Here is a 25,158-nt window from a genome sequence, read left to right as displayed (position 1 = left end):
TCTGAAGGGCGGAGATGTAAGCAATGACGTAATTGAGCGAGCTACTGATGGTGCTATTGGAGCAGTATGGCAACGTTTTTTTTCAAATTGCCGCGTTGCATGCTAGGCGTTCATGAGTCATTCTGGTTGAGAATGCTACCTTTCTTCTACTCTTACAGCCCCAATGCTGCGTCCGAAAGGAAGTGACTCCCACCAGCACACCTGTATCCGCCCGCCTCCTTAATCCACCTGAAACCTACTGGGCAAACTCCCAGTTCCCTTATCCTCTTCTGTGCCGCCATCTCCCTCTGCCGCTGTCTCTCTATTTCCGCCAGAATCGCCTCATTCCTCCTTCTCTCCAGTTCCGCCTCAATTCTTTCTTGCTCGCGGCGCCGCTTTTCTTCATCGTCCTTCGCCGCTTGCTCAGCCCTTTTGAGTTCTTCAATGCGCTGTTCCTCCTGCCGCTTCTCTTCCTGCAAGCTGCGGTACTCTTGTTCGCGGGCGACGGCGGCACGCTTGTCGCGCTCGAGCTGTTCCCAGACTGCGTCAGAGATGCCGGGGTCTCGCTTTGCTTTGAAGATGGCATCTAGAGGGTCTGATTCGCCAGGTAAGGTGGCCTTCTTAGCGGTTTCAGGAGCAGGCTTCTGCTTTTCAGCCTTGGGCGCTGGTGGCGGAGGTGCTGAGCGTGTCTTCGGCGCCTGGGTTGTTGGCATCGCTGATTTGGTCGCTGTTTTAGAGGCGAGTGCCTTTGGCGGCTTCTGCTGCTGCGCTTGAGGCGGCAGAAGTGGTGGTGGGCGTGCTGGGAAACGGCTTGTACCAACTACTTCGTTGCGACGCGAACGTTCGGAAAGCATGGCTTCCATAGTCTGAAGAACGACGTCTTCCGTGAGCACCAGGTTGGTAATTGGTGTAGGTGTCTTGATGAGTTCGCCAAACATGTTTTTCGCGAGGGATTTCACGTCTCGCGCGTTGCCCCAGGATTCCAAGCCCGAAAGCCGCTGGAACAGGTCAAGGGCCTTTTGCTTGAGGCTGGGCGAGGGAGATGATAGTACGCTAAGGTCAAGTGGGGCCTCTTTTGCCTTCTTCTGGAGCACCTTGGTCAAGAGGTCCAGGCACGTCTCTGGCTCTAAGTGCGGAAAGACGACCGACTCCGGAAAACGACTAGTAAGGCCCGGATTCATTGACATTAGGCGATCTATGTCTTTGTCATATCCAGCGAGAATGGTGACGAGCTTTTGTGCGAATTTGGGTTTCGTGAGACAGTCGACAAGCTCATCCATAGCTTCAGTTGCGAAACCGCCTTCGGCGAGGCGGTAGGCTTCGTCGATGAAGAGGACCTTGCCGAGTGCTTTTTCCAAGAGCTTCTGGACTTTAGGACCTGTCTGTCCGACGTATTGGCCGATCAGGTCTGTCGCAGAACAGTCAATGACTTTCGCTTGTCCGAGTAAGCCCATATCGTAGAAGACCTTCCCCATCTTCTGCGCCGTTGTTGTCTTGCCGGTCCCTATACATGTTAGCATCCTGCCAGCTTGATTGAGCGAAAGAGTTTACTCACCTGGCGGACCCTTGAAAAGGAAGTTGAATGGTATCTGTTCGCGGGGATCCATGCCAAGTCTCTTCATATTCGCAGCCGTGGTCTGGTAACCTTGGAATTGTTTGACCAAGTCTTCACATCCCACAACGTCTTGGAATAGTTGCGGAAGGTTTGTGGCCGCGCGCTCGCCCCTATCAAAATCCGGATCGAAATCAATGGCCTCGAATGTGTCCATCTGCTTAACCTTCCCGCTGGACAAATGCTTCTGATGCAGTGCCTTTGCTCGATCGAGAATAATGTCCACCTCGCCGGCGTTTCCGAAGTTCGCTCGGTTGCGCGCTCTTTGGAGCATCTCCATTGCCACCTTCTTCGCTTGGTCGGTGGCGGTATATCCGATATCTTTCAGCTTCAGTTCCAATATACAGCGAAGCTCGGCGTCGTTGAAGTCCTCGAAGACGAATGCTGATTCGAGCGGGAAGCGTCTGGCCAAGCCTGGATTCACGTCGCGAAACATCTCTTCCATTTGGTCCTTGTATCCAAGAAGGAGCACGCATCGATCCTCGCCAGGCGTGCTTTGAACCTCTGCGACTATAGTATCAATGACGGCTGTTTTGTATGGGTCAGCGGTAGAGCTTCCCGCCAGCATATAAGCCTCATCGATGATGAGAACCTTGCCAACGGTTGACGCAAGAATAGCCTTGGTGTTGCTTTCTGATGCTCCCAGTACATTTCCGACAAAATCTGCCGGGTTCTTGACGACGACTGACGTATGTTAGATGTTGCTAATTGTGTTTGTAGCTACACTTACCCTCGCCACTGGACAGGAGTCCAATGTCAGCCAAGATCTTGCCATACAGCTTAGCGACAGATGTCTTTCCTGTACCAGGCGAGCCCACGAGGCATCGATTGAGCGAGTACTGTACCAATGGTTTTTCCTCAAGCTCTCGTCGATAGTTGTACTGGATACCGTCCAGAAGAATGCGAACACTGTCCTTGACAGACGTAAGGCCGATTAGCTTTTGCAACTTTGTCCATGCGGCGTTATTCTTGAGCACCGATGAAGGCTCTGGGCCAATCAAATCCTCTTTGGTGAGAAGGTTATCGTCCGGTTTGGCCCCAGTTTTCCGCTCCTTGCGTAGGCGCTTCGCTTGGCGTTCCGTGATCTGTGAAATCTTGTTCTGCACTTCGCGGGCGTTCCCGAATCCATCCCGGCCGCGACCCCTGCCAATGCGACGAGCGACTATCCGCACGTAGAGTCCAGCCATACTATGCTCAATCTTCATGTTCCCCTTGTACTTCGTGTTGATGTAGTGACAGAAGATACGTTGAAGCTCCTGGTCATTGTAATCCTGGAATTCCATTTGAATGGGAATGCGACTCGGAATGCCAGGGTTGTGCGCGAAGAAGGCTTCCATTTGCTTATGGTAGCCGGCGAGTACAAAGACTATCTTTCCTGTGAGATTCTCGATCTCTGCAAGAAGGTAATCTAGGACGGCTTTGCCACCATAGCTGTTTCCAGAGACTAGTTGATAAGCTTCATCAATGAAGAAGACGCCGCCACCTTGCTCCAGGATCTTGTCGATGTGTCCTTGGCAAGCGGAAACGCCATCGTTGGCCAGGGCCGATCCAGAGCTCTCAAAGAAGTGGTCCCCAGGGAGCGCTCCAACCTCGACGAGAAACTTAGCATACAAGCGGGCGACGGTTGTTTTCCCTATCTCGAGTTAGCTGCATCTGGGCCATCGGCGATGTGGAGTCACCTGTTCCGGGGTTTCCTAATAGAGCAGCCCCAAATCTCTCGCCTTTGAGAGACACGTTTTGACGGACAACTGTGTCGACCTTGGCCTTGATGGACAGAAATTGCTGCTTGACCGATTCTAGCCCTTTTAGGAGCGTAAGCATTACCCATTATACGGAGGAGGCATTGACAGACCTATCATTGACATTAATTTATCCAGTGGGTCATTCTCAGCTCCCTCAAACTCCTTCTGCCACTGCCACTCGTCTCTTGCTTCGCTCTTGTCCCAGTCAGGCAACTCATCTTGCGGGTTCGCAGAGGTATCGGCTACAGTCTTTTTTTCCGCGTCGCTAGGGGATGGGGCGGTAGGCTGTTGGGACTGCGCGGGTGTCCCATGGGGTTTCCCGGCCGGTTGAGTGGTTTGAGGCGCAGGCTTATTTGGACTGGACGGCAAGGTCGTCTGATGCATGTTCCTGGCTTTCTCCTTCAGATTCGCGAGATCTTGCTTCTTCTGAGTCAGAGCATTTTGGCGGTCCCTCGCATCCGCCTGATCTTTCAGCAACCGTTTCTGATGCTCGATCTCATCATCGAGCTCGGCGAGCCGCACGGCATATGCACGCTGCTTTGCCTGGCGTTCCTGGTCCAGCTTGTGGTCCCGTTGTCGCTTCTTCTCTTTCAATCGAGCTTCGGCCTCACACTTCTGACAAGTCGCTGCTGCTTTGTCGTGGCATCTTCTCGAGATTCTGTGGTTTCGTGGGCAGGTGGATGTGATGATCGACGTGCAATCCATTTTAGAATGGTCCTGCAGCTGGTGACAACGATGAGGACAGGTATGGACACCGCAATTGAGCATTGTGCCACTGGAGAAGTCAGGGCGCTGCAATGATATTCTTCTTGGGATGCTTACCATGGTTCAGAGCATCCCCCATCCGGACACACGAGATCGAAAGCCTCCTTTGTGCGAAGAAGTGCCTTCTTGTCCGGGTGCTGCTCGCATTTTACAGGGAAGCCATCGTAGACATGTCCCTCTCTTTTCAGCTGATCCATCAATGGGATCCAGACTTCTTTGCCTTTGCGACTGTTCATAAACGTTTCGGCATTTCCGATCATGATCAAAGCGTTCCGCGCACGCGATAATAGCACATTCACACGTTGGGGTGAGGCCATGAAGCCTATATCTCCTACTTTGTTGCTCCGCGTCAAGCTTGCGATGACAATATCACTCTCTTCCCCTTGATAGTTATCTGCGCCGGTATCAGGATCCAAATGCGGTAGTTGAAAAGAAGCATTAACAGAAAACCTCTCCTACCTATAGTGGAAATCTTGATCTTTCGCTTTGCGATGCCGGCCCCAGCCGGCGACATCAGATTCGCACGTATCATTTCGAAAGCATCCAAGTCGTTGAGAACGGGGTCGTTGTCCTTCGACAGAGTCTTCATCAGATGGTACAGCTGACCAAGGTAAGGTGTGAGGATCACAATGTTGTCTGTACCGTAGCCTTGCTGCGCTAGATACCGAATGCATTTCAGCACCATTCCCACTTCGAATTCATTTTCCTTGCTGGATTTCGCGCCCTCGTCACGCCGATCGGCGATGAGTTCAGCGTTGAGTTCAGGGTGATCGTGCGTGACGAATATGACGTTGTTTTGAAAGCCGCGGAGCGGGGGTCGATTCTTCGTTTTAGGTGCGTCTCTCAGCTCGGGATATGTAAGGGATCGGACTAGCGCCGAAATCTCCGGACGCATGCGGTGCTGTAGGTTGAGCGTGGTGTGAGGCACCCCAGAAAGCACCAGTCTCTCGAATAACGACTGGTTGAGGTTGTAGCCATCCCCCCGTTCGACCGTGAGAGCGTAGTTGCTCACTTTCGGTCGAAGTTGCCTGTGATCACCAATCAGCACGAGCTGCTTAGTGTTTGGCGTCATGGCCGTCAAGATGTGGCTCTCGAGGATCTCGCCGGCTTCTTCGACTATGATGATACCTGGTGAAGCTTTCTGTAGCTCCTCTGTATACTTCGCAGCGGCTGTTGTTGTGCATCCGATGATTCGCTTCTGGCCGAGTATGTGTGCGTTCCTTTCGCGAAACAATTGTTCAATCCTGTCGCGGCATTGGTTGTATTTCTGCACGAGGTTGCTGATTTCGGATACCTGCTCTTCGATGATCTCCTTCAACCAGCGGGCTCTCAAGGCAAGGCGAGCACTAGGTTCGATCTTCCAGATTCCAGGATAGTCCCTTTCTGCGCTGTCCTGAAGAACACCGGCGTGATGTCCCTGCGTCCAGCGGTCGAGCAGGTAGTACGAGTTGAGGCGCTTCCCGCGGTGGCCGACGAGATGCATTCCATCTTGTGATTCCGGAATAACGAAGGCATCGAAGAACTCCGAATCCTCCGAGAACTCCAGGTAGTCAAGCAGCGCCTGATCGGTCAGGCGGGAGTTATTGTAAAGAGCGACCTTGTTGAGCAAGGCATCAAGATATCCTTCAGACTGCTGCTTCAGGTCCTGAATCATGTAATTTGTTTGACCACTCCTCCTATAGGTGGTCGACTGTGCGGATAAGCTCAAGGGCCTGGTCCTGGTTGTGAATTTCGGACCAAGCCGAACAATCGAATCTGGCGGTATCCCAATGTCGAGCAAATCCTCAAGAAATTGATCGAGCGCGTGATTGGTATACGTTTGCACCAATATAGGCACCGCAGTGTGATCATGCAGAATCTTTGCGATCAATGCACCGATGAAAGATTTCCCAGTACCTAAGGGTGTTAGTATGCTGCATTGACATCCTGATCACGCCGCAATCTTTACAAGCTAGCTGGAACGGGGACGGGTGATCCTAGGACTGATGGGAGGGACCGTTCTGCCAAACTGGCTCCTCCCGGCGAACAACAACAGAAGGAGATGAAAGTCAGTGGTGCATACCTGGAGGCCCTTGGATGAGGCTAACTCTCTTCGATAAGCCTGTGAGAAGCGATTCCGCTTGAGCGGCGTCAAGCTCAACACTTCGGGAGGTGCCAATGATGGATTGAAGATCTTGCTCCCAATGCCGACTAATCTCATTGAAGACACTCACCGGCTGGATGCCAGAAAGAGCGTCACTGGAGCCCGGCGAGAGGTCAAGCAGTTGTTCTTGGAGCGGAACTTCAGTCATGTTTTGGAGGCATTTTAGGATGGGCTCATATGCGAAGACCGCGGTGTCGACTTGAACAAACTGAAGATCGGACGAAAGTTTGCTGGCAAGAAGGACTTTACTGAAGGAACCTTCGTCGGCAATGCGAAGGACGAGAACCGGGGGCTTCTGGGCGAGCTTATCCTCGTCTCGGTCGACGCTAGCGAAAGCAACAATGTTGCCGTTGCTGATGAGGCATCCTAGAGACTGGTGCTTGAGCATGTTTTTGTTGTCCATCACGAATTGCTTTCGGGCTGCTGCTCCGTTCAGATTTTTCATCTGCGGGATGTCGGTATTGCAGCAGAGCTTTATTGAGCATGGCTTTCTTTTCATGCCGATTCCACAGTCGATGCCGATGAACTGTAAGCCTGATAGGATGACTTTCCGGCGTCCCTTCTTTGCGCCCATGGCGATCTGGAAGTCGCTCCGTAGCTCGCCCAGAAGATCCTCGCGGAGAAGTCGGAATTGGTTGTCTAGGTGGATTCCCCCTCGACGCTCTGGCTCCGTCGACTCCATTGCATCAGCGCGTCTGTAGAACGGCCTTTCCGTAGACGCGAATTCATCAGGCGTGGGCAAAATCTTGATCTTGCGGAAGTCGACGAAGTCGTTATCATGTCGTCCGCCAGGCCCATCTTCGGCGGCGTCAGAGGACGTGCTGTCCAGAACATGCTTGATCTTGTGTCCGAGGTTCCTCACCTCAAGGAGCGGAGAGTCGATGAGAGACTCATCATTTGTGATTCGTTCTGCCACGCCTCGGACATCAGGGATGTCTTCCAAACGGCAGCAAAGGATCTCTAGCAGCAGCCACCCGAAGGCGTATGTGCCTTCCTCCGTAAGGATGCGAGCATGGTGTGCTTCGACGAGGGTATTCCAGAAAGTTGGAGGCTGCACGATCTGCTCAAGGACGCGATGCAAGAAGTGCCCACCGTAGAGTTGTTTCAGAGATGGCTCGGACAAGAATCGGATGGCTGAGGTCGCGGGGCCATTTAGAAAAGCGCTGTCCATGGAAAAGCGGAAGGCCTTGGCAATTCCGCACAGACCACCCGGGGCCGCGATTAGGTTCTCAACACACTTCGATGCATCCGGCTGCACGCACAAGGCCTCCAGAAAACGGTTCCCGTCGCCGGTGCTCTTGAGCTCACGATGCCCGTGGATCACCGCGTTGAACAGCTTCGTCAGCCCCACCAGCCGCTTTGCTGCGGCCTCCTGGTCGGCCATGTGTACAAGGTATGAATTGGCACAGAAGCAGTCGGTAAAGAGCTAGTATCGATGAGAGTGAAGCCTTTAGTATCCATATGGAGGGGCCTTGACGCTTTTGAACACGGCGGGAAGGCAGGTGACACAGGGTTCCACCTGCTGCGAGACGCTTTGCGACAGTGGGCTGTGCAAACTGATTGGAAGAATAGTGTGGAGCTGTATGCGGCAAAGCGTGCAGCGCTCGCTGCCTGCATCTTTTGGGGCCCTCTGGACGAATTGAGGCCTACCATGTCGGTGTTGTGCCACCAGCGCATAGACAAACACGCCACACTCACCCCGCTCAGCCTTGCTCACTCAGGCATCACTCAGTATTTGAAGGCGACATATCTCTTTTTCAGTGACTCCGTGTGAGACCAGACGCATCGATCAAGTCTGTCTATCTGCTGAGGCATCAGCTTCAATTGTCCTGTCTTTCATACCCAAGCCCCCGGTAGCCTTCCATCCCAGGTATCCTCGGATATCTGCCCTCTCCTGTCGCTTCTCTGCACCTCCTCATCCATAGTCTGTCATCATGTCGTCTCACTCCGCCATTTCAGGCCGTGGTCGAGCAAGAGGAGGCTGGGCTCCGCGCCGTGGACGTGGAGGACCAGCTCACCCCTTCAAGAAGCGCAACGAGGTGAAGCTTGATCTCGACAGGCATCCGCTTGGAGAGCTCCTGACTACCTTCAAGACTTCCGATCTCGAAGCTGCCACTGGAGGTGTCAAAGGCGATGCTACGATTAAGGACTGCAAGAACGTCTCATCATACAATTGGCTCGATGCCAAAACTCCTACCATCATGGTTCCTGGTAAGCAGTCCAGCTACAAATGTGGTATTCACCACTGATTGCGTAAAGGGAAACCTCCTCTTTGGACACCTCTTACGCAACCACAACGTCTGAAGGAAGACAGCGGCCAATACTTCCGCGACCCCAACGCAGCGATGTTCCCCAGTTATCCCACCGAGCCGGCCGTTCAAGCCCTCCTCAACACCACCCCTGATTTTCCGACCGAAGACATCGACATATTCGCATGCGGCAGCACGATGGGCAACCTCCTTCGCTTCGTCCGTTCCATCGACAAGCCATTCCGCTTCGGCGTCCAACTCATCGGCAACACGGTGTTCTTCGTCCGCAAGGAAAACGACCCGAAGGAAATCATCGAAGGCATCCATGGCTACGGCCATACATTCCCAGAAGCGTATACTACATGGGAAAGCCAGGTCAAGGGTTCTGAGACGCACCAGCGTCTCGTCCAATACGACTTCGGGGGCTTCAGATGCCTACTTCGCTTCGAGTGCGATGGGTACCTTCAGGGACCGGGGAGCCCTAGCACTTCTGATTCTACGCCGGACAAGAGATATGACTTTGAGAGCCTGCTCAAGGCCTTCGGGGACAGTGCACTCAAACCGGCTGCGACAGACCCCAACGGAGATCTGACTGTCCAATCAGGCGGCTCCCCAGTTCCGCAGTCGGCCATCTTCGACCTGAAGACACGCTCCAACCGCTACAAGAAAGACATCGACATGTCTGACATCCATCCACAGCTCTGGGTCAAACAGATCCCCAACTTCATCGTGGCGTACCACGACGGCGAAGGTCTGTTTCAAGACATCCGCGTTCAAGACGTACGAAAGGATATTGAAGTTTGGGAGAAAGATAACAAGCTTGCTATACAGCACCTGGCCGTTCTTCTCCGCAAGATCATCGACATTGCGAAAGAGGATGCAACCGGGCTCCTGGAAGTTTATTGCCCTTCGGTTGATCGTCTTGAGATCCGAAGGCAGTATGGTGAAGGCTCGCAGGCCTTGCCACCGTCGCTGAGGGCAGTGTGGGCAGGGGTTAATGACAACGAGGCGGATGATCTATTCGAGAGTGATCACGGAGAGGAGGATTTTAATTCGCGCAACGTGTACGATTCTCTTTGGGATGACAAGTCCGAAGATGGCAGCCTGGATTTCACAGCATGCTCTGCTGATTCCTGTGGTTATTGCGGGAAGTGCTCGTACTAGCTTTGCCCATGGCTGACATTGCTATTGTTATTCTCAGGGCGAATGGGCGACTGCGGAGAGGTATTCAGAAATGGAAATTACGAAATTGATTGAGGTACGTAGGTAGAAGTCTTCGGACATGTGTGCGAGTGAGGCAAGATGCGGAACCAATGTTGGACTCAGGTAAACAGGTCGACTTCCACTTGAGAAGATCACGAAAGGAAGCCTTCATGCAAGAGACCAGCGTGATAGCAAACATCCATCAGAATGACCCAATCAGGTAACAGAAGTGAACACTAGTCGTATCCGGCTAGCGCGGCCCGCGCACGAAACGCTCAACCCTCGACCTTTCATCGTTCCCCTTTCGTCTCCATCAACACTCCCCTCACATTGCCACACACGCCACCAAAATGCCTTCTCCGCATAAGATCTTCATTATGGACAACGGAGCGCGACCACAATGCTTCTAGAGTACCATGCGCCGGCCGGGGATTAACGTGCTGCAGTCGTGAGTATGCGGCTGAAGTCCCGTTTCGCAGCCTTGTGGCTGGACTTGATATCAGCGGACGTATGTTCGCGACAGGCGTCATTTCGGTGACGAAGGGCGAGTACGACGACGATGTCAAACGTGGCTGTCGCTTCCCAAATACTTTGCGCAACACCATCGCGCACTTTCATTATCTCTCTCTCTCTTCAGATCTTCGCGCTTTCAGACGTTAACGCTCGGTTCTTTCGGCATCTCCACGCTTCGGCCCTTCTGTGTTCCCTCCTGCTGCACAGCACGTCATGAGGCAGCACCACCCTCACGTTTCAGGCAAAAAGCCATCGGGATTATCCACACTCTATCGGCAATAAGCTTCTGGAACGCGACCCGAAGAACGCACATCAATGCAAATCAGCGTCCGACCCCGTCATTTCCTTTTCCGCCTTACACCACGCACGAAACCGTGGTTACAAACTTCAGCCTGTGCGGAACGCCACCTTGCCTCGTATTAGGCGGTCGCAACCTCATTTCCCGAAAGGTCTGAAGTGGCCTTTTCCGGAAACTTGGGGTTGAGGAAACATTGGGAGGAGCGGGCGGATGATTGGCTGAGGGGCATTTTGCTGAATGAGAGGTGTATGCGGGTTCCGTCCATCTGATGCAGCGCCGGTTTTGGTCATAGGGCAAAAGACGGTAGCCAGTTGGAAACTGGCAAGCCAGGTAGGGATGCGCGACCGTAGGACGATGTGGTATTCCTAGGTCTACCCTGAGCATGCACCCGTGTTGTGCAGCTTTCTTGCATCTCACTCACTTTCTTGTCACTCTTTTGAACTCGATTGATGTTGCCATTCTCTTCACTATGGTTCACAGTGTAGGTGCAGTAGTCCGGCTGTGCTGGATTCTTTGTTGCCTTCTTCCTCTCGTTCAATGTCAGCGTGGTGGTAACGGATTTGGTGGCCCTTCCAAGCCCTTCAAGCCCGGTGGTGGCGGCTTTGGACCACCGGGCGGTCCTCCGGGCGGTCCTCCAGGCGGTCCTCCAGGCGGTCCTCCAGGCGGTCCCCCAGGCGGTCCCCCGGGCAATCCCTTTCGTAATGGTGGATTTCCTGGGAAGCCTGGCGGCGGCGGTGGTGGTGGAGACTTTCGTGGTGGATTCGGACCGGTAAGTGGAATCAAAGTTTGTCGCAAGCAGAAATCCGCTGGAGGTGGACTGCTTTGCGCCTTCGATGGAAATCCGTCACTGACGCGTGATATAGGGCTTTGGACCGCCACCCAACTCACAGTTTGGCAATGGAAAACCAGGCGGTGCACCGGGCCAGCAACAGCAAGGCGATCAATCCGCGTCCGAGGAGCAGAAAGGACAACAGTCTGCAGAGGACGTGACGCCCGCCCAAGCAGCCGAACCTGCTACGCCCGCCCCATCGACCGCAGCCGTAGCTGTACCAGCCCAAACTTCAACCACGCTAGCAACGGCAGACGACGGCGAAATGGCCGTGAACCAACCCGAAATTATGCCCAGCAGCCTCGAAGCCGCTACCCCAACCACCACCGAAGCTCCCTCCCAGGCGCCCTCCAGCATCGCCGACGCATTCGGCGACCCTTCCACTTCCATCCAACCAGCCATCCCCATCCTAGTCCCATCAAGTTCCATCAACAACATCGTCGCCACCAGCTCCATCGACTTCCAGCAATTCCCCCTCCCCTCCTCCGCAAAATCGACCCTCACAACCTCAACCACCATCTACGTAACCCCCTCCCCAGTCCCCGCCTCCGAGTCCCCGGGCGAAGCCGCATCCACAGCAGCAGAAGCGTCCCCCACACCCACCCTGGACCTCGCGCCCCTCTCCCCTCCCACCAGCAACACCATGAGCGCCTCCGCGCAAGCCGGCATGGGCGTCGGCATCACCTTCGGCGTGCTCTCAGTCGCCGGCGCAACAGGCCTCTACCTCTGGCGACGCCGGCGTAACCAGCGCTTCGACCGCAGCACACGCAGCGGACGCCGCCGCGGGGGCGGACTCGGCGGCTTCTTCCGCATGCGGTCACCCTTCAACAGCAAGCACGACGCCGAGTGGAGCATCGAATCTGCCGAGCAGGTAGAAATCGTGCGCGGCGCGAGCGCGCGGTCCGTCAGCACTGGGGGGTCGCGCGGCGACAGCCGGGGCTCGGCCGACGGCAAGCCCTCGTCTGCGGCTGCGGGAGCGGGAGGAACAGGGAACGAGAAGATCGGCCTCGAGGTGCTGAAAATCGGCATGAGGGTGCCGGATCGGAAACCTAATCCGGCGCTGACGAGCAATCCGCCGGTTTCGCCGGGCCAGTTCCCGACGCCGCCGAGCTCGCGGGGCAGTGCGAGTGCGGGTGCGCCTGCGCCGGCGGAGGGTGCGGAGAGGAAGGAGGGCAAGACGAGTAGCTGGCCGCTGCCGGATTGACTCGAGGACTGGGAGGCGAGGATGCGTGGGAGTGCGCGGAATTCGAGGAATGCGGTGTAGTAGTAAGTGAATGGAAGAGTTTGGGTGTTAGGAACGGTGTATGGAGTTCGCTTCTTGCTTGCCGGTCTGCGTGTGGTATGACATGTACAATGGCGGCGTATTCGAAAAGCTGGACTTGGATACCTTTTTTCTTTCCACTTCGTAAACCTAGTCTAGTCTTCTGCTTGTGTGGAGGCTCTTGTATTTCTATTACCTAGTAGATAGCTTGTCAGTCCTTACCGGAAAGTAGATACCTTCCCATCAGTCTGTGTATATCTTGCTACGCACGGATGTTTTGACAGGACGAACATTAGGGGCTAATCTTAATAGGAAAGGGGTCACAGCACCAGAAGAATATTGCACGACAAGAGGTTGAAGATTTGGCCAAACGGCGTTCTTCTGTTTTTATTAAACAGTGCTAGCATCTAAGCTGACTTGCACGCTCTAAAGAGGGGCTGGTATCAGGGGGATATCTAACGCAAAAGCAATGGCATCGCATCAATCTCGTCTACATCATCCATAAGTCTATACCGAAGATCCGTTGGGGTCGGCAGACAGCTGAGGAGAAGTTTACTCCTTCATCTTTTCGGGCAGGACCTCCGTCGGGGTCTCAGTACCCTCGCCTTCAATATGGGGCTTGGGCTTGCCGCGACCCGTGATATCAAGGTAAATAGCCTTGAATGTACGAATGCTAGTCTTGCGGCCCTCCCAAAGAGGATACAGACCGACGCAGAAAGCACTGAAGAACATCCAAAGAATACCAACAACAACCCACCCAGTGAAGAACTTCTTGCTGAAGATATAGCCGGATCCGTACATAGGCATAGGCCAGAGGACGAGGAGGGCAAGCGTCATGAAGACAGTCATCCAGCGGGCGATGCGGGATGCCTTGTAGAGTTTGGCTTGTTCTTCTTCCTCGTCGGCAATGCTGTTGCGGCGCTCACCGGGGATGAGTTCGAGATCGACGTGAGCAGCGGCGGCGAGGTCGTGGTCGTCGCCCTTACGAATGGCTTTCATGCTGACCCAGTCGTAGTTTTGGACGCCGAAAGCGTAGGTGAGGACGGGGACAAAGATGAGAGGCGAGAGAAGTGCGACAACGTTGCCTGCCAACATGGGGTTGTTGGCACCGGTGGTAGCTACAGTCAGCTCACCACTCTCCTTCTTGGCGGTGACCAGCCATGCGATGAGGGAGCAGGCGAAGCCTAGCGGCGGGGTGAAGGTTGCGGCCCACCAGTTCTGCTTGCTCCACATGAGGGTCAGGGTAGCCGGCAGCACAGCGGAGGAGATGATGACGCCCATGAGGAGGTACAGATATCCCATAGAAATTCCAATGTAGTACAGCCCAGTAGACCAAGCGGCCATAGCGATAGCGAAACCAATGACCATGGAGTGGGACATATAGATCAGCTGCCTGCCAGTCGCTCGGGGGTTGATGTAGGTCTGGTAGAAATCGTAGGTGAAGATGGAGGACACGGCAATCAACTCAGCAGACATGGCAGAAGTGACAGCCATGAAGACCAGGAGCAAAGTGGCGGCTGCACCACCGCTACCAAGCATAGCAACAGCGGCAGTGGGTAGGACCAGACCTGCGGAGACGTCGGCCGGGTCGATGCGGTTCGGGTAGGTTGGGAAGATGGGATTGGACTCTAGAGCAAGAGCAGCCAGACCCATAGTGGTAGCCGCTAGCCAGGGGATCGCGAACCAGGAGAGACCACCCATGATGTAGCCGGGCAGCGCATCAACCGGGCTAGCTGCGATAGCCTTGTTGTAGTATCCGTTATCGCAGAAGACGGTTCCAAAGTTACCAACGATGTTGATCACAAAGAAGATGGCGCCTTCCTTGGAGCGCATGGTAAGATAAGAGCCTCCTGCGTTGCCTTCGACGGGGTGCCTTTGGGCAGCCTCATGCAACAGGTCCCACACCTTGGAAGGGCTTCCCAAATATGGGTCGGTGGCATATGCGGTAAAGGCGAACATGAGGAGAATGACCAAAATGACGACCGTGTGAGCGTAGTCGGTCAGGAATGTAGCCTTGATGCCACCGAAAAGGGTGTAAAGAACGACACCCACGGGTAGGAGGAAACAAGCTGCGGCAGTGGGCATGCCCGTAAGCTACATGAGTCAGCAATCTCAATCTTGTTGTCTCTGCTCTTTCCGAGTACTCACGGAGTTTACGACTGCGGAACCACCTGTGAGCAGCATAGAAGTGACAAGGATGTTCGTGAAGAGACCGAACACCATGAACACTATGTGCGTCACCGCGCCATAACGAGCTCGGATGACTTCCAAGAAGGTGTGGGCATTGGGAGCTCTCCGCTTCAACTCGATGGCAATCGTAGCGAAAAGGATGATCTGGACGGTCGCACCAGAAGCGTACCAGAAAGGTCCCGAAACACCGTACGAGTAGGCAACGGCGCTGCTCTGGAGGAGAGTAGCAGCCCAGGTCCAGGATGAAACCACAGCGGAAGCGACAAGTCCAGATTTGACAGTACGTCCAGCGGTGCTGAACATTTCAGACGTCTGGAGTTCATAGTTATACCTATGCAAATATCAGCATGCCGTAGTATGTGACCATAGATACTATGATCTTTGCGGTCTTGAGATGCCAGATCGCGTCGCCATAGCTGATGCCGTAGATCCCCAGATGCTAGTACCTTGTTCAGGTACATTTGCTGGGATGATCCAGATGAGTGGCCGCGAGAGGACGCAGCGGGTAGCTCAGCAGGCCTTGAGATTGCGCTTGTGACAACGGTTGCGAGCACGATCTAGGACGTAAGAGCCCCCAGCAAGTCTTGACGAGCTTGGTCGTACAAGCTTCGGTAATGGCGCCAAGCGCCCTGAAGCACCGCCAACCGTGCAAAGGAAAGCCAATTAACGTACCTCTTAAGCACGAAAGTCGTCAGAATCATACCAAATCTATTCCAACGTTAGCGCAGTACTTCAATGTGAACAATGGGGCCGCAACTTACGCAAAAGCAAGTCCCAATCCGATGACAACGCCATATCCAACACCTTGGGAAAGTGGCGGGCTATTGAGACCCATGGCTGCGGTGTTTCAGTCAAGAAATGTTGTGACTGCAATGTCCGTCTCGTAGCTCTCGAGGTGGAGAGGTGATCCGCCGTGGGAGTCCCAAAAACAGTGCGGAGACCTGGTAGCTATATAAGCCTGCTGCCGAGCTTGGCTCAGAGAAGTCAAGGAGCGATATCAAGCACTAGCGTCTGCGAAGACTAAGAGGCGCCGAGAAAAGCTGAAGGCAAAGGTGGATAGCCGGCTCCAGATGCATCGCTCCAGCGGGTCTCAGAGGTACACAATGGCAGCCGAGAAGTTATCCGCCCTACCACGAGCCGTGGCAACAGGCGAAAACGGTGGTCGACTAAGACGTCCGGCATGGTTCTGGGTTGAGCCGTGGGGAAGTCTGGTGGTTCAAACGAGGAATGATGTGTCGTGCTAGGCGGGATCCTGGCCAGAAACTGATAAGCAACCGAAATGTAGTCATGATAAGATGCGAAACGCTGAGCGGTCGAATTTAGTCAGTTTGTGAGGCACAGCACCAATCAGTCCACGGCAGGCCACTGTCACGAGATGGGTTTCGCTTTCTGAGCAGCTGTTGCAGGATGTCGTTGCGCGAATTGGCGAGTGCCAGGCGTGCAGTTCGCAGCCCTCCGAGCGCCGACTTCTCTGCGCGCGTTCCAGGCCGTGGGCGGGACGCGAAAAAACGTGTCTGAGACGGTAGCCTGCAGCTGGAGGCGTGTCTAGGCGTGGGAAGTCCATGAAGCTGTGGAGGAGCGAGCAAAAGCAATGTCTCCGCGAAGAGGTGAGGGTTTGGTCAAGCTCGTCGCGTAACGTCTCATCAAGCTCGGGATGGGTTGACCCTAGCGGCCGTTTCCGGCCCGCCCACAGCTGCCTATTGGTCGGCCGCTCCTGCCTTATCTCCCGCCAGCCTCAACTCCACAGTGGGGCGGCCGGTGGGATTTTCAGACGACGATATGTACAGTACAGTACTCGATCCTGTTGGTAATTGCTAATCGCCTCAGCATGCACGCAGATAGGATGAATGCTGGACGTTTGCAGCGCCGATGTCGCTTGTGCAGCACAACACCCTCAGATATGCCGAAGGTAGTTTTATGCTAACGCGTCCCTGGTCAGCGTGGGCAGCGAGAGAATTTTGCAACGAGGGTGTACTTTTCAGATGCAAAGCTGTGGGGGTTAGAGAGGGTCTCGTATCGTGGCATGGCTGACGGGAGTGATCTAAGATCCGCCCGGCGCGTTGTGATTGGCTCCTCCCCGGCAGCATCAGAACCCACACCTACGTCCGATATCCGATATCCGATATCGTCGACAGTCGCCAGAGAACTATGCCACGCCATGTGCTTCCTTGTTGAACAAGCCGCTTCAAAAGTTTCACCGGTCTGATATGCTGTCAGTCATTGGTTAGATGGTAGTCTCTCGGCCAGACGATCCAACAGTGAGGAGGATGATGTGGGGGCGAGCTGGGAGACGAGACAGAGCAGAGCTTGCGAACCACATCTTCAGTGCTCGACCGCTTCAGCGGAGACTGCCAGCTTCGAATTGGTGGCTCTACCATCTAGTCAGTACATTCCAGTTTATCGCCAGAATCGCCATTATCGCCCTTCGACTGCTAGAAAAGTCCCCTAGCATGGAGGACCCTGCATACAGCAGAGGTTGGACTTAAGCCTCGAACAATCTGGGGCTCGCCGATCGTTTCTGCGAAGGCCCCGATTGACATGCGTTCGACCATGCGATCGGTGCACCCAGGCCTTCGGTCAGCATGGTCGCGAGGTAGGCTGAAGTTAGCGTGAATCGTAGAATGATTCTGTTCGGGTAGCAATGAAAGCGACAGAATCAAAAACATAACGCACTTTGGCAACGTGCCCAGGTGTACTGTGCGCAGTTCTGGCCTTGACAAACTCCTGTTTGTAAAGCGGAACACCAAATAAGGGTTGTAGAATCGCCACCCGCGCCGAAGCGCCCCGCGCTGGCAACGTCGTACCTTCGGCGCATCACCAGCCACTCGAATTGACAGCAATGATGACGAGCTCTCTCTGGAATGCGGATGGGCCCTTGAATCTAGGGTGCCCTCGTGGGGCGCTCCTTCTGTCCGTACGACACTCAGGCTTGGCAAAGCAAGAGCGCAACTTAATCTCAACCTCCATCTTTCCACGTCCATCATCGTACCCCCAACCACAGCTCAAGCCCTAATCATCTCTCCGCGGAGTCTCTCACGTCTTGCGCGCCACGAACGCCACCAGCCCGCGCCGCCCGGTTTCGCAAAAACAAACGAACACCGCATCACGCTGGTCCGTCCAATGCGATCATGCACAACTTTACAGAGCGAGTTATGGTTGGCAAAAGCTGAAGGTGGTGTATTCAATCCCACATGGCCTGGAAGCGGCGTTCGCTCCGGATGTTCGTCTACGCGTTCCAGATCCGGGTTAAGGACACGCGAGTCTGCTGTCCCACTGAGTGCTGATGCGCTTAAGCGAATGAACGCGATGAAGACTGGACCGCACCGTTTGCTGATCCAATGCCCAGCATCGAATTACCGGCTCCGTTGCGGAAACCGGCGAAAGCAGATGCTTGCTGTTATGTACATCGGTCCATTGCCATGCAGGGACCCTCCTCACTCCGAGCCTCCCAATTTCGACCCGGCCCTTAATCTTCCTTATTTCCACAGCACTGCTGAAGTATTCCAGTCCCAAACGAACATCGAACGATCTAGCTACATTAGCGGTGAACGGACGCGGAAAGCGAAATACGATCTCGCCAAGCCGAAGAGACAATCGCCTAAAACGTACCGCTGGGCAACGAAAAAGGGCGGATGCCAAGACTAAAGGGCGCAGGTGGGCCGACTCTTAGAAGCAACAGGTCGACCTTCGAAGAGAACACTCATGGCGGCCCGAACTTACACGCCGCCCGACGACTGCGTTCCTTTCTCTGACGCTCCCGAACGGAAAAGCACCATAGAGGAGACTGAAAAATGCGGTCTTCCTTCAGCTCTCAAGTCCGGATCGAGGAATTGATAAGAGATATCACGGAGAAAAATCAGGAGCAACACGGAGTGGTACAGGAAGCCAGGATGAAGGTACGTGAAATGTATTGATGGGTATATGTGGGACCAATTCTAACTAGGTCTATGTTTTAGGCTTGCGACGCTTCGGAACATCAGGGCAAAGCTTCCTACGCACGCCGTACATCCTTGAGCAATTAGGAGAATTGGGCCTGTGAAAGTCAGCGTCGGCATTTCAGAAGAGGAAGAGCTTTAGGAACATACCTGATTCGTAATGAGCAGACCAGCAATGCTGGCACTGGTCAGGGTGGAAATTATACCCGAGATCAAAGCACTCAGTGCAAGGCGAGAAACATCACCGCTTCGGCCGGGGCTAATCTGGCTGAGCACACCGATCTGGGTACCGAGAGAACCGATGTTACCGAAACCGCAGACAGCGTATGTGGCGATGAGCTTAGAGCGGGGTGAGAGGGTGTGGTACGGAGAGTCGGGGTCATCCTTGGCCTGGAGATTCGAGAAGGCAACGAATTCGTTCGCAATGATCTTGACGCCAATCAGACGTCCAACGAGGAGCAAGTCCTGGCCTTGGCGGGATACACCGAGCAAGAAAGCGATCGGATAGCAGGCATAACCGAGGAGCAGCTCTAGCGTGAGGTCGTACTCGCCGTCCAGGTTGATATAGCGACCCCACCAGGTGAGGAGACCGTCGACGAGGTTCAAGAGCGCAATAATGCACAGAAGCGTCGTGACGATCATACCGGCGATCTTCAGGCCCAACCAGGCACCGTTCGCGAATGCATGCAGCGCGTTGGCAGCCTTGTGCTCCTCATCATCAGGGATGACCACACGTCCAGCGGTAAGAGTCTCCTCTTCTTCCGGATATCGCAATTTACTGATCGCAAGAGACGCAGGAATACTCATGACGCAAGATGAAATCAGAGCCTGAGGGTTGATGCCCATGCCACTGCCAATTATCAGCCTCAACATCTCGAAACGACTTTCCTGAAACTCACATATAGGCGACCAACACACTACCAGCAATGGTGGCGAATCCGGAAGTCATGACTTGGTGCAGTTCCGCCTTGGTGAGATGCGCAACGAAAGGACGAATCAACATGGCAGATTCTCCTTGACCGATGAATGGCGAAGCAGAAGCGACAACGGCCTCGGCGCCGGATACCCGCATGGACCAGAAGAAGAACACGGCGAACTTGCCGATGAACCATTGAAGGATTCCCCAGTAGTACAGCAACTGCACGAAAGAGACGAAGAAGATAATGGGCGGTACGACGCCGGTGAAGAACCACGGGAGATCCGGAACAGTCGCGTCGGTTAAGAAGATTACACCCTTGTTGGCGAATCCCAGGAGCAGACGGGCGAGCGTCGAGATGAACTCGAAGATGTCGTAGCCGGCCTTGGTCCTCAACACGAAAAGCGCAATGATGAACTGCGTCAACATGCCGACAATGACGGTGTGCCAGATGATCTTCTTCTTGTTCCGCGAGGTTAGCCAGAAGAAGAAAAGGAACACGAGCAAGCCGAACAAGCTGACGGCACGGTTCTCGCGAGTGTTGTCCTGGCTCTCCTCGCTTGCGAAGGCCCCAACGACGATGACGGCTATAGTCAAGAGCGCACCGAGGGGAATGCGCATTCTCTCTGGGATGAGGTTCGTGAGTCTCACACCAGTGTGGTTCCAGACGAAATGCATGGGCTTGCTGATAATCGTAATGGGCACATGGAAAAAGATGAGCCGGAGCATAATGCACAGCCAGAACAAGAAGGGAATGATCCAATTCTTGTCATGGCGATGTACAACGACACTGGCGATCCACCAGCTACACGGATATCAGTCTCGGTTACGGAATGCGGCGGTGCTACGCTTTTGCTTACCCAGTGAAGAACATTCCAATGAAGATGTGAACAGGAAGTCGGAATCTTCGATATCCATTCGCAATACGATGGCGCTGCGGGTCTATCTCTTCACTGGCTTCTGGAGCAGGCGATCCTTTGCTCAAGCTACCTTTCTCGGTCTCGATATAGCCACCAGATTTCTCGATGTCCACATCGGAATTCCTCTCGGCATGTCTCCGACGGTGCAGAACATCGTCGTTTGGGTCAGCTGGAGGAATCACCCCGGGCTCGTTCTTTGTGGTTCCTGTCGTATAGGCGACATGCTCCTTTTCGTCGTGGCCCACTTCCGCGTGCGCGCCGTGGTGCAGGTGCGCGTGGTGGTGCTCTTTTTCGATATCCAGCGCAGGATCCGGGTTGTGGACGACACCGGGCATCGGGGAGCTGTTGTGCTCGCGCGATATGTCGGCCATGGTTCTTGACGAGTGGCACGAGGGCAATTCCTAAAAGTGGACTGAGAAAAAGGCGAGGAATTGGTGTCGGGAGAAATGGTCGCGACGGGACTTTATTCCAGCAGTGGACGGCACTACCGCGAATGGGGACGTTGTGCCACCTTCGTCGGCCTAGACGACCCTCGATGCCCTGCAGCGCGGTGCACCCTTGGCAGCTTCCTCTTCAGGCTGGCGGACTTGCCGGTGGATGCTGACGATTGGTGCGCCGGTCATCTCCGCCCGTTCTTGTCTTTCTGGCTTTCCTCTCACGAGAAGCTCACTTGCTGGCGGCGCCCGTGTCAGACCGTCCAGTGCCCTTCTCTCGCTCGGCGCACTGCAACGCTGACCAGGTTCTTATCGCGGAGTTCGAATGCCTGCCCCATTCTGATTGGCGAGACGTTTGATACGAATGTTGGGGTGGTAGATAAGCGCGGCGAAATCTGACGCGGGGCTTCGGTTGAGGCTCCCACTTGGGTTCGCGTGGCGTTCTGGAAGCACGCAAACTGGACGTCCCATGCTGGCTATCATCGTCAACCCCGAGGAGCGACACTGCGCTGGAGCCAGACACCCGGGCGTGGCAAGTCCAATTCATGCAGCACCTCCAGAAGATACCCGTCGGCTGCACAAGCGATACTGCAGGAATCCCAGCGCCGACAAAGCTTCCAGGACCAAGAAATCTCGTTGGGCATTTTTGCCGTGGCTCTCCTCATGATTTACACGAGATGATCAGCATAGTAGTTGCCGTGATCCGCCCCGCTTCGTGTCCACCTCCCTTTCATGGCACCTCGCTATGCCACCGCAATACGAGACACGGCATCGTTTGGAGAATCTTCCAATTCCCTCCTCCAGAATCCAGATCATCTTCTGCTCCTTTGAAAGCACTTGTCTGGCCAAGACTTCCTCTAGCATCCGATAACCTGGCGGATGGCGCTGTCAGCGAGGCACACCATCGTCACATGCGGCAGGTGCAGCAGTAATAGACGCCCAAGAAATCCCGGCTCTGGGATCCTTATCAAGGATGCATACTTTGAGACAAATGTCCGAGTCGACGTGTCGGGAGTCGCCTGCAGACACACTTGGACGGTGGTCTTTGCGAAGTCTAATTTGACGACGGCTTCGAGTTTACTTGGCTGTTTGTCCATCCTCGCGCCTATCAATGACCGACATTCTGGGCAAATGCGGGTAGGCGTTTGATAGGCAAGTCCTTCCCCGCAATACTACTGGGATGTGGCGAGCGACCCACTACGCGGCCTTGTAGACGACCCTACTTCATCCCGTGGGAACCGGAAAGCAATTGGACAGTGTGAGTGGACTTTCCTCGCAATCCTTCCCGTCTCGGTTCCAGACCGCACAAATTCTCGGCATCGTGTGCCCATGCGATTTCCGTCAAAATCTCCTTGGGTATCGTTTGAGCCGATGTCCCATTCCTGACTTTCCATGTTTGGATTTGAAGAACCCGCAAAAATGGACAGGAGAGGGGATCGGAGTACCACCTTCAATCCTCAGAGTGTTAAGTACAATTGCATAGCAACCTAATCCGCTTGAAACTGTCAGTGCAAATACTTTTCTAACCTCACTCTCGATTAAGCTCTTCACTCCGTCTCAAGACATTATTATTCACAAACCTGCAACAATGCAATTGCATCTGTCTCTGTCTTTACTGACATCTTTCGTTCTCTCACTGAGCCTTACCATAATACACCACCACCACCACTATCAACATTCCAGTTCCGCCCTCACAAATGCAACATCCTCGTTCCTTAAACGATCCTCATCCCACATCACCTACAAATAAATGCCGCGGAAAAGGTACACCCATCTAGAACATTCACCCACTGCTTCCTCTTTCTGCTCCTTCTCTAACCAACAGTACCTCACCCATTACCCACTACGTACATAATCCGCCCGCGTCATACCGCTTACCCCGTCGTACGCAAGCAATATCCCGAGGATAATGGGGAAAGTACGAGTCCCCGGAGACGGCAGGAGAGAAGCGGTACCACTGCGTTGGGATTGCAGGGGGCGAGATGGATACGTTCTTGGGGTTGGGGTTGGATTCTGTCGGTATAGGATGGGAGGGAAAGGTGACGCCTCATGCAGCGCATGTAGAGGCAGGCATATCACCTACGGGATGGGTTCGCTGCATATATACCCGCTGGGAAGTAGGCAGAGTCGATGTACCCGCTTATCAGTGGACGCACATCGCATGGCGGAGCGGGCATGCCCGTGAGAGCGTTTCGAGTGCTACCTTATGTGAATGGTAAAATATCCTGGAGTGCAAAGACAGCAAACTGTATGCGGACATACTGAAGATGAAGGTGGGGAGAATGTCATTTCTGGTATATAGGCTGAGTCACAGTTTCATACTCGCCGCGTGTCGAGCCTGAAGACAGCAGTAAAACACAAGGGGGACACATGCATAGCATCCGCACCGAACGCCCACATCCCGGGCGTGCACATGTGAGGAATTCGCACGATAAGAAAAAACGCCTAGCCCAGATCAAAGCACGCGCACATGCTTTCCAAAAAGAAAGCTGTAGACCCAGGAATACGCCAACATAATGCATAAATCCTCCCGCATGAGCTCCACCGCGGAGTCCCGTATCTACAGAAACACTTTCTTCGCATCCCGCGGGTGTGACTCGCTGGGACAGTACGGGCACTTGAAGCGCGCGCCTTTGCTAAGCCTTTGGAGGGATTCGTCTGCGATGACGTGCCCGCAAGGCATCATCATGGGTGGGTTCTGGTCGGTGGATTGCTCTTTGGAGACGGGGCAGACGAAGATGGAGTGGAAGTGGTAGGAGGGTGGAAGGGGTATTTCGACCTAGAATATGATCAGCATGGCCGTGGGAGAAAGAAATGGAGGAAGAAGGGCTTACGGGCAGTTCGTTCTGCGTGGTCCACTCCGTTCTTGTCTTCTCCATAATGCTTTGCAGTTTCAGGAGATGCGGTAATGCTATTGCGCCTGCTGTTGCGGCAATGTAAAGCGGCGAGTCGGCGGATAACCCCAGTAACGAGCAGAACTCGCGTGTGAAGGACGTGGCGACTTCTTCCCATGCGGTATCGTTGGAGAAGTAATTCCCATACGGAGACTCCGGGACGTTCTCATGGTATGCCAGAGCGCCCATCAGCTTCTGTACTTCCTTGGCATATCTCCTCTGGAACGAGCCAAATTCGCGACGCGCGTATGTCCATGCTTGGAGAGGGCCATGCAGTGTGCCGTCCATTAACTGGTCTTCGCCGTCTGTACCATGCCCGCTGAACAGGCAGACAAATTGCAATCGGCAGAGCTCGAATTCCAAATTGCTGCCTCGCGCTTCCAAGATATCGCTCCGTGCTCTTGCCCATTCAATAGCCGGGCCGAGGTTCTTCTCCTGCCTCAGCTCGTGCAGGATGTGGTACATCTCCGCGAACTGTTCCTGCAGTTTCTCGGAATTAAACGTCCCCTCTGCGATGTCTTTTTCCCATGACTCGTTCAGATATGGATTTGGGGTGTTGAGCGTGGGCTCGGCGTGCGGTGGGTGGCGATTCGCTTCCTGGATGAAGGTGGATGCGACGGAGAACTCGCCTTCGCGGAGGAGGTGCATGGCTATGGCGCGGTTTATGAGCTGCGGATGGGAGGAGAGGGCGTCATTTTCGGCGGTCGGCAGGGGCTTGTCTTTGAATCGCTGGTAAATGTGTCAATATAGGCCGTCCACGCAGTCCACGGAGAAGCATACCTTGTCCAGGGCCTTGCCATACTTTCCCAAGCCACTGTATATGGGTTTGATATCCTTCTGAGCAGCCTCTAGGGACTTCTTAAGCGGATCCTGGAGCTTTGCCAGAGTTAGAGGTGCCGTCTGCGGGTCTGCGCGGTGATGGTTAGCCATGCTCCGCCCAAACGCTGGAACAGGGCGCGCACCAGCTGCAATCTTAGCACGGGCTGTCGTGAGCAGATCAATGGTGTTGTGCACGTCGTTGATGCTCGCAGACAGGTTCGCCGTCTTCTCGAAGAGCTCCACCTGCTCCATGAGCTCCTGCATGCCGTTCGGTGGTGGCGCCATCTCCGGGCGGCCGGCGGCGGCTATGGGTGGAGTTGAGAGGTGTGATTGTGCGAGCGAACGCTGGTACGTGGTGAAGAATAGGGCAGCTCGCACGTCACATGAGACATGGCCATCTCAGTGGGAGCTGGTGCTGGCGTGACGGGGACCGGTAGGTGTTGAGCTTGGGGATCG

General features: G+C 54.4%; 6 protein-coding genes across 6 annotated transcripts; 2 read left to right on the top strand and 4 right to left on the bottom strand.

Moving 5' to 3' along the window:
• Positions 1-70: 70 nt before the first annotated feature.
• BU26DRAFT_606831 (P-loop containing nucleoside triphosphate hydrolase protein) lies at positions 71-7,683 on the bottom strand. Its single transcript, XM_033835697.1, has 8 exons — positions 6,161-7,683; positions 4,558-5,994; positions 4,156-4,492; positions 3,444-4,108; positions 3,271-3,393; positions 2,322-3,224; positions 1,535-2,275; positions 71-1,483 (listed from the first exon to the last, which is right to left on the bottom strand). Exons 1-8 carry the CDS (start codon positions 7,623-7,625, stop codon positions 153-155), a joined length of 7,002 nt encoding a protein of 2,333 aa, XP_033681609.1. The 5' UTR covers positions 7,626-7,683; the 3' UTR covers positions 71-152.
• Positions 7,684-7,968: 285 nt separating this feature from the next.
• On the top strand, positions 7,969-9,905 carry BU26DRAFT_552590 (uncharacterized protein). The gene is made up of 2 exons (XM_033832159.1): positions 7,969-8,452; positions 8,501-9,905. The coding sequence occupies exons 1-2, from the start codon at positions 8,176-8,178 to the stop codon at positions 9,652-9,654; spliced, it is 1,431 nt and encodes a 476-aa protein (XP_033681608.1). The 5' UTR covers positions 7,969-8,175; the 3' UTR covers positions 9,655-9,905.
• Positions 9,906-10,973: 1,068 nt separating this feature from the next.
• Positions 10,974-12,816, top strand: BU26DRAFT_606829 (uncharacterized protein; the record flags this gene model as incomplete). Its single annotated transcript, XM_033835696.1, has 2 exons — positions 10,974-11,273; positions 11,368-12,816. 2 exons carry the CDS (start codon positions 10,974-10,976, stop codon positions 12,535-12,537), a joined length of 1,470 nt encoding a protein of 489 aa, XP_033681607.1. The 3' UTR covers positions 12,538-12,816.
• A 132-nt stretch (positions 12,817-12,948) lies between these two features.
• BU26DRAFT_49883 (urea active transporter) lies at positions 12,949-15,736 on the bottom strand. The gene is made up of 4 exons (XM_033826367.1): positions 15,546-15,736; positions 15,457-15,492; positions 14,743-15,115; positions 12,949-14,688 (listed from the first exon to the last, which is right to left on the bottom strand). Exons 1-4 carry the CDS (start codon positions 15,617-15,619, stop codon positions 13,147-13,149), a joined length of 2,025 nt encoding a protein of 674 aa, XP_033681606.1. The 5' UTR covers positions 15,620-15,736; the 3' UTR covers positions 12,949-13,146.
• A 2,855-nt stretch (positions 15,737-18,591) lies between these two features.
• On the bottom strand, positions 18,592-21,026 carry BU26DRAFT_521054 (uncharacterized protein). Its single transcript, XM_033829444.1, has 4 exons — positions 20,496-21,026; positions 19,619-20,440; positions 18,870-19,569; positions 18,592-18,817 (listed from the first exon to the last, which is right to left on the bottom strand). Exons 1-4 carry the CDS (start codon positions 20,924-20,926, stop codon positions 18,803-18,805), a joined length of 1,968 nt encoding a protein of 655 aa, XP_033681605.1. The 5' UTR covers positions 20,927-21,026; the 3' UTR covers positions 18,592-18,802.
• Positions 21,027-23,257: 2,231 nt separating this feature from the next.
• On the bottom strand, positions 23,258-25,153 carry BU26DRAFT_521053 (uncharacterized protein). The gene is made up of 4 exons (XM_033829443.1): positions 24,846-25,153; positions 24,664-24,791; positions 23,824-24,612; positions 23,258-23,768 (listed from the first exon to the last, which is right to left on the bottom strand). Exons 1-4 carry the CDS (start codon positions 24,985-24,987, stop codon positions 23,550-23,552), a joined length of 1,278 nt encoding a protein of 425 aa, XP_033681604.1. The 5' UTR covers positions 24,988-25,153; the 3' UTR covers positions 23,258-23,549.
• Between the last annotated feature and the right edge of the window lie 5 nt (positions 25,154-25,158).

The sequence above is a fragment of the Trematosphaeria pertusa genome (assembly GCF_010094035.1).
Source record: "Trematosphaeria pertusa strain CBS 122368 unplaced genomic scaffold BU26scaffold_10, whole genome shotgun sequence".
NCBI lineage: Eukaryota > Fungi > Ascomycota > Dothideomycetes > Pleosporales > Trematosphaeriaceae > Trematosphaeria > Trematosphaeria pertusa.
This window is presented reverse-complemented; position numbering and strand designations above follow the sequence as displayed.